At 44.9% G+C, this 7,563-nt stretch overlaps 1 protein-coding gene across 2 annotated transcripts; it reads left to right on the forward strand.

The window, feature by feature from the left end:
* Nucleotides 1-268: 268 nt before the first annotated feature.
* On the forward strand, nucleotides 269-6,624 carry pygo2 (pygopus homolog 2 (Drosophila)). 2 transcript variants are annotated; one of them, XM_030740394.1, is made up of 4 exons: nucleotides 269-458; nucleotides 1,168-1,231; nucleotides 1,848-1,900; nucleotides 3,422-6,624. In XM_030740394.1, exons 2-4 carry the CDS (start codon nucleotides 1,180-1,182, stop codon nucleotides 5,081-5,083), a joined length of 1,767 nt encoding a protein of 588 aa, XP_030596254.1. In that variant the 5' UTR covers nucleotides 269-458; nucleotides 1,168-1,179; the 3' UTR covers nucleotides 5,084-6,624. The 2 variants fall into 2 exon arrangements, with proteins under 2 accessions (XP_030596254.1, XP_030596255.1); XM_030740395.1 differs by lacking the exon at nucleotides 1,168-1,231.
* The last annotated feature ends 939 nt before the right edge of the window (nucleotides 6,625-7,563 follow it).

Below are 7,563 nucleotides of genomic sequence, written 5' to 3' on the forward strand. Positions count from 1 at the left end.
TACAGGGCATGGTTGACAAATGGTCCGTTCCGAGCGGCTTCACTTCCATGAATCAAAGGTGTATACAAATTCTATAAATTAAAAAAATTAAGATGAACAACAATAATGGTGATAAATCTTCTAATATACCACCTTATATCCTCACATATGTTTCAATACAAGTGGTATTTTAAGTCTCTTTCTTAAACGTGCGTTTTATGATTTTTACGGATCCCTTTCGACACCCCCATATTGGTTTTCAGATGTAACCTTCCACGGTGCGCGATACTCTCGCTTTATCCCTCTTTGTCCGGTGGCGATACAAGGCCATGATAATTATGGCAAAATTTGCGTTTTTGAATGAATTATAGTTGAATGGTGAAATCAACAAGCATACACCGTGTGACGACTGGTTTGCTGGCAATGACACACCAGAGATTTTCAATTTAAAGGACAGCCGAGCGAGCAACGGAGAAAGGGTACAGTTTGCTTCCAAGACAGTCTGCAAGATGGCTATTAGTAGCATGCTAACGTTAGCTAGCAAGCTAATGTTAGCAAAGTAAACAACAGCTTTTTTTTTTTCAAAAACGTAATCGATTTCTTTAACCCATAAATGCTTTGATGAGTGAAACTGAGTGCATATGTTCATCATTGGATGTAGAAAGCTGCTCCACGCTCTCGGATTTTTTGTCGCTGCTAGCTAGCCACATTGAGTAACGTGGCTAGCTAGTTAGCCAAGGTAGTAACTAGCTTGCGTTAGCTTGCTGGTCGTAGCTACACATCTGTAAGTGATCACAGAGAGAGAGGGAGGGGGTTGCTTTGTAACTTGCTGCTTGTACTGGCAGGCAGAGCCAGGTATCAAGCAACCAGTTTCACTCAGCTGGTAGAAACTGGCTTGCAAAAAAGACGTAAACGTGCTCAGTCTTACCTGACGGTGATTTGGTGACCAAAAACCCGGCGTGACAGACACCGTGGCCAAAGATTTGCAGCTGGAAAGGAGTTTGCAGACCTGGGCCAGCTTATTTAGTTATCACTAAGTGCTAGCTTATGCTGTGATGACACTGATTGTAGCGTTACTGACATGACCTGAAGGCAGAGTCCACCTAGTCGGCCTATAGCTTTCAAGACGTCGTCATTTTTAACTTTTTTTTCTTGCATATGAACGGTGATTTGCCACTTCACCGACAGTCATATTAGCCAATGGCTGCCGACTCGGGGAGACTACAGGCGGGACAAGGAAAACGAAGCAGAGGTAGGAATTAATTTCACCCATCTCCAAATCAGATCGGAATCATCCATTACTGCGCTGCAATGGGCTGCACTGGTGCTGTTAGCAAATCCCTTCTCGCCTCCCCCATATGTAAACTTCACGACTGTCTCCGGTGGTGGCTGTTTTTCACAGAGTGGATCTGTGAACGGGGTTCATGTCTATCTTGCTATCAATGTACCTTCAATTCCGTTTCCTCGTTCTCATGTCTTCGTCTTTTCCTGTCTCCCTCATTGACCTTACCTCTTCTGCCTCTGTTTGCGGCCTCTCTCCCTCTTGCCTGGGTCATTTGGTCTGCCTGGGTCATTTGCGATTCAAGGCTTCATAACCTTGGTGGTGATAACGCCTGGATGTTTAGCATCTTGTCCTCATGCCAGTCTATGTCCCATCATTGAATCCATCTCAACTGTTGGACTTGAAAAAGAGGCCCTAGGTCTAAAGCTGCTCCAATCTGTCACTAAGGGGTATTGGCCAATCCAAATGTGATGTTGCTCCTGATTGGTGGTGGACCAAAAGCATGAGACATGGATGCTGTGTTTGTTGTGACTTATAGTATGTTTCCATCTTTCCACCCCTCCCTTTCATCTTTTTACTTTTCCAGCTTCACAGATGAAGAGCCCAGAGAAGAAGAAGGCAAGGAAATCCACGACTCAGGTAAAAACTGTTATTGGTGATCTACAGTGCTGTGAAAGCTACACAAACCTACCTGGTCCTATAAAATATTACTTCCGTCCCACTCCGTTAAATCATGTATTTACCGTGATTAACCACATTTTTTGGAAAGCTAAGTTCAATTTCAGTAGCCACACCCAGACCTGATTACTGCCACACCTGTTGAATCAAATAGAACCTTTTTGACAAAGTGTAGTAGCTAAAAGATCTCAAAAAAGCAACACATCGTACCACAATCTAAAGAAACAGCTGGAAAAAAAAAAGTTATTGATATTTATCAGTCTGGAGAGGGTTACAAAGTAATTTCTAAGGTTTGGGGATTCCAGCAAACAATGGGGAGAATGTAGAAAATTTAGAACAGTGGGAAGCCTTACCGGGAGTGGCCAGCCAACCAAAATTATTCTAAGAGTGCATCTACGACTCATCCAGGAGGTCACAAAAGAACATCTAAAGAACTGCAGGCCTCACTCGCCTCAGTTAAGGTTAGAGTGTATGATTCTACAATAAAAAAGAGACTGGGGAAAAATGGCATCCATGGGAGAGTGCCAAGGAGAAAATCACTGCTGACCAAAAAGAACACAAAGGCTCATCGCACATTTGCCAAAAAGCATCTTGATTATCCCCAAGACTTTTGGGAAAATATTTTGTGGACTGACGAGACAAAACCTGGACTTTTTGGAAGGTTTGAGTCCCGTTACATCTGTCATGATGTGATGGTCTGGGGCTGCTTTGCTGCTTCATGGCCTGGTTGACTTTCCATAATTGATGGAATCATGAATTCTGCTCTCCACCAGAAAATCCTGAAGGAGAATGTCTGGCCATCGGTTCATTCTCAGAAGCTCAAGCATAGTGGGGTTATGTAGCAGGACAATGATCTGAAACACCAGCAAGTCTACCTCTGAATGGCTGACAAAAAAACAGAATGGAAGTTTTGGAGTGGACTAGTCAAAGTCTGGACTTAAATCTGACTGAGATGCTTTGGCACCTTAAACAGGCCGTTCATGCTGGAAAACCCTCCAGTGTGGATGAATTAAAACAATTTGGCAAAGAAAAGTGGGCCAAAATTTGTTCAGTGATGTGAAAGACTCATTGCCAGTTATTGCAAATCCATGATTGCAGTTCTTGCTACCAAGGGTGGTACAACTAGTCATTAGGTTTAGGGGGATATTACTGTTTTACATAGGTTCAAGTAGGTTTGGATAGCTTTTTGTCCCTTAATAAATGAAAGCATATTTTAAGAACTGCATTTTGTATTTTCTCTGGTTATCGTCTAATATTAAAATGTGTTTGATCTGAAATGTGTGTGACAAATATGCTAAAATAAGAAATTGAAAGGAAAGGCCAAAAATACTTCTTCACGGTACTGTATTTACACTAAATAATTATTTTCTCACTGAACAGGTTGACCTTAAAAGTTTGTTAGACTGAGAATTTAAATAATCTGGTCTCACATAAGCAGTTAGAAAGAAAAATGTGCATTATGTTCTTTGTTCTCTGTTCTAGGCGGCGGGTTTCTCCCACCTCACTGAGTTTGCACCCCCTCCTACCCCTATGGTGGACCATCTGGTCGCCTCCAACCCCTTTGACGATGACTTTGCATCCCCATCCAGACCTGGTGGGGCAGGTGGACCAGGTGGTGCTCCATTTCTTCCCAGCCCAGGTGCCGGTGGAGGAGGTGGGTATGGAGGAGGAGGCAGAATGAGTGGAGGCATGAACTTCATGGGAGGACCGGGAGGACCCGGTGGCGGCCAGCCTGGACGGAGGCCCCCATTTGGCCCTCCGTCTAATGCTGTACCCCACCACCAGCTAGGTTTTGGAGGAATGCCCGGCTTTGGAGGTGGAGGTGGAGGTGGAGGCGGAGGGGGTGGAGGGGGTGGAGGAGGAGGGGGTGGATTCCCTCCTGGTGGCCCCTCTCAGTTCAGTATGCCACCCAGCTTTAGTCCACCCATGCATCCTGGGCCAGGATTCAATCCCATGTTGTCCCCAGGAGGCATGGGAGGACCTGGAGGTGGGGGGCCACCACACCCTCGGTTTGGGATGCCCCCACAGCAGCAGCACGGACAGGGTGGGCACCCGTTTAACAGCCCTCCGTTACCTGGTGGTGGTGGCCCAAGAGGGCCCTTGCCTCCCATGGGAGGAGGCATGGGTCCTGGACTGAACATGATGGGAGGCATGAGCGGTGGCCCAGGTGGCAATATGGTGGGAGGGTTGCCAGGAATGCCCCCTCAAGGACAGTTCCCTCCTTCACAGGATGGCCCTTACCCTGGCCCCAGCCCACCAGGCCCAGGCAATGAGGATGGAAAGAACTTTGGTGGAGGAGGTGCACCACCTGGGCCTCAGCAGCAACAACAGCAGCAGCAGCTTAACATAAATCCAAATGGCCCTCCCCCTAATAATACAACGCCTGGGCCTCCTCCAAATTCTGGCCCACCTCAGCCTGGGGGTGGCTTCCCTGGCCACTCTGATGTCCAGCAGCCCAACGCCAATACACCTGTTCAGCCTCCATCAGCACCACCACAGCCTAACCCCAACTCTTCTCCTACTGGCCCTCTGAATGGATCAGGTCAGCCCCAGCATCCTCCGCCTAGTCAGCTACAGCCCCCCAGCAACACAAATACCCCTAACTCTAACAACTCTACGCAGCAGCAACAGTCAACCCCACCTAACTCTGCACCGGGCTCCACCCCTTACAACCAACAGAACAACACTACTGGCACTGGGGGTCCCATGTCAAATACTGCCACCAATTCAGGTCAGAACAACATGACCAACAATAATGGAGGCAACACTCCCGGCAGCAATCCAAACCCCCCCTCTAACTCCACGTCAACTCCGAACACCCAGTCTCCCCTGCCTTCTGGGCCTGCTGCCCCCTCAACCGGGCCCGGTTCTGGCCCCGGAAAACTCGGTGGCTCTGGGATGATCTTCCCCTGCGGTCACTGCATGGCAGAGGTGCACGACGACCAGGACGCCATCCTTTGCGAGGCTTCATGCCAACGCTGGTTCCACCGTGATTGCACAGGGCTGACAGAACCAGCATATGGGCTGCTGACTCGAGAGAGCGCTGCTGTTTGGGCTTGTGACTTTTGCATCAAGACCAAGGACATCCAGGCGGTGTTTGTGCGCCAGGGATTAGGCCAGCTGGTGGCAGCTAATGAGAGCTGAGGAGTAGATGAGAAAGAGCAGCACTGATTTGCGGCGCCTACGGACAAATAGAGACTCTGATCTAACCGAATGACCTGTGTGTCATGTCAGCTACTTGCTCAGCTTTCTCTTGACTAGCCCTTTACTTGTTCACTACACAGAGAAACACACTCATTGACATTCATGCTTATATATAGCACTTTGAGTGGCTCTCAGTAAATGATTTTTCCTTCACCCACCTCCCACCCTCTGTCCCCACCCCTACAGGAGTCAAAACATGATGAATGTTAAAACTACATAGTCCTTCAGATATCTAGCCTGCCAACCAGCAAAGCACTGACACCAACACACTACCTCACACAGTTTGTGACTGACTGGCACGGAAGCACCCACACTGACTGTGATTTACTCGCTGCACTCATGTATCACATGCGTGTGGTGATGACTTAGACACGTAGGCGGGGAAGATGATGTTAAAATGTTCCCGCAACTGTGTACAGTGAGGTTAAATAAATGGAGGATACATTAATTGACTCATCCTACTAAAATGCTTGTCTAGTACTGCCCTGTCACATGTTAGCCTTTTTTACTGCAAGCAAGTGAAAAAAAAATGGAGGAAAAACATCACTGTATTGCAGTATAAAAACCTCAGCATCATGTGTATTGTGAAATGTCAGCTGGGGTAAGATTTTTTTTTTTTTTTTTTTTTTTCTTAACGATTCCTGCACATCCACACATGCATGCATACATACATACATACATACATACATACACACACTTTGACTCTACATCTTGTACCATTTTGTACCCAGTGCTGATTAATCCAAAGGAGACTCGGGCTGAGATTTCATCCGCACCTCACAGAGGATCTTGCCGTCGAAACAGTTGTAAATATTAGGACAAAACATTTGTCTGGATCTTCCATCAGCTGTGAACGTGCCGCAGACTCTGCCAAAATAATGATCAAAATATTGAGTTAAACTCGTGTCTCGGTTGTATATGATACGGTATTTTGTTTTTATACAGTACATTTGAGTCAGCTGTTTCTTTTTATCTCTGCAGTACTTCATACATTGTGAAATCAGTGCTTTTGGATGGTGTTGGCATAGCAAGTAGTGACATCATGTCATATCAGATGTGCATAGTCCTTTTAAAAAAAAAAAAAAAAATCAAGAAAGGGGGGGGGGGTGGGGGTGCATGTGAACCAATGCAGTAACTGTCTGATTTGTTGATGTTTATATTCTGGTTTCTGAGCTGCAGGAGACCTGAAAGTAGACCAAATAACGAAAGAACGAAAAAAAAAATTATCTGTTTTTTCACTTTTCTGGCGCAGTATAAGGTGTTATCTTCCTTCTCTCCTTCCTTACTTTTCTTTATTCAATGTCCGAGTTGCCTTTCTTTTCTTGCTCTCAGCTGTTCCCTTTTATTTTGTACTGGTATTCGTGCTGTGCTCTTGCTCTGCTCTGGTGCCTCCTGGTGGAACCTGGAGGAACCAGTGACTCCTACACCAGGTGGGGAACAGAAAGGTACTGAACTCTGAAGTAAAGACAGATTTTTTTTTTGTACTTGTCCATGTCTGTTTTTATTCCCATATTTTTTAACTTTTATCCACTAATCATTGTATTAAAATGATTAGAAAACACAGTGCCACAGATGATACTTTGTTATCAATGCTGAGTGCTTAAGTATTTTTATTGTGGGTTTATCAATTGTTTCCTAAGCTGACTGGAATTAATAGGTCACTTTGTGAAGCCTTTATTAATGAATGAATAACTGATTCTTAATAGGATTGTGGCTCAAACAAATTTTTTATTAAATGGGACTATAAATTTCTAATAATGTACAAATTTGCAAGCATTCGCCTGAAAAAATAAGAGCACTAATTATAGATAAGATTCCTTGAAATATTAATTACTCCAAGTTCGTACCAATTATACAACCAGAAAAAAAGGGGAAAAGTTTACAGCAAATTATCTGAAATAATTGTCTTTAGACCATCCTGGCAGCCCTTCCAAACAAGCCATGTTTGTTCAGTCTTTTTCTAATTGCACTCTCATGAACTTTAACTTTAAACATGCAAACTGAGGCCTATAGAGTCTTTTTCAGTTTCTCTGAGCAGTGCACAGTCTGACTTGGGGGTGAATTCACTGGGAAATCCACTCCTGGGAAGATTTGCAGCAGTCTTTAAAGTTTTTAATTTGTGAGTAAGCTTTCTAACTGTAGAACTTGAGATTATTTATAACCCTGCCCAGATTGATGAACAGCAACAATTGCTTCTCTAAGATCATTGCTGATGTCTGTCTTCCACAGTATTGTGTTAAGACACACCTGAATGCTCAAAACGTCTGCTGTTATAGAGGTGCTCACACTTGCTGATGATCAGTTAATCAGGTCCATTTGTTTAGTGAGGGTAAGTAGCTCCTGACTGCTACTTATTCCCATCATTGAAGCAGTAAGGGTGTACTTCGTTATTTACAGAACTGCATAAAGTCTTGTGAAAA

Source organism: Archocentrus centrarchus, chromosome 11 (genome assembly GCF_007364275.1).
Source record: "Archocentrus centrarchus isolate MPI-CPG fArcCen1 chromosome 11, fArcCen1, whole genome shotgun sequence".
In the NCBI taxonomy this organism is placed as follows: Eukaryota; Metazoa; Chordata; class Actinopteri; order Cichliformes; family Cichlidae; genus Archocentrus; species Archocentrus centrarchus.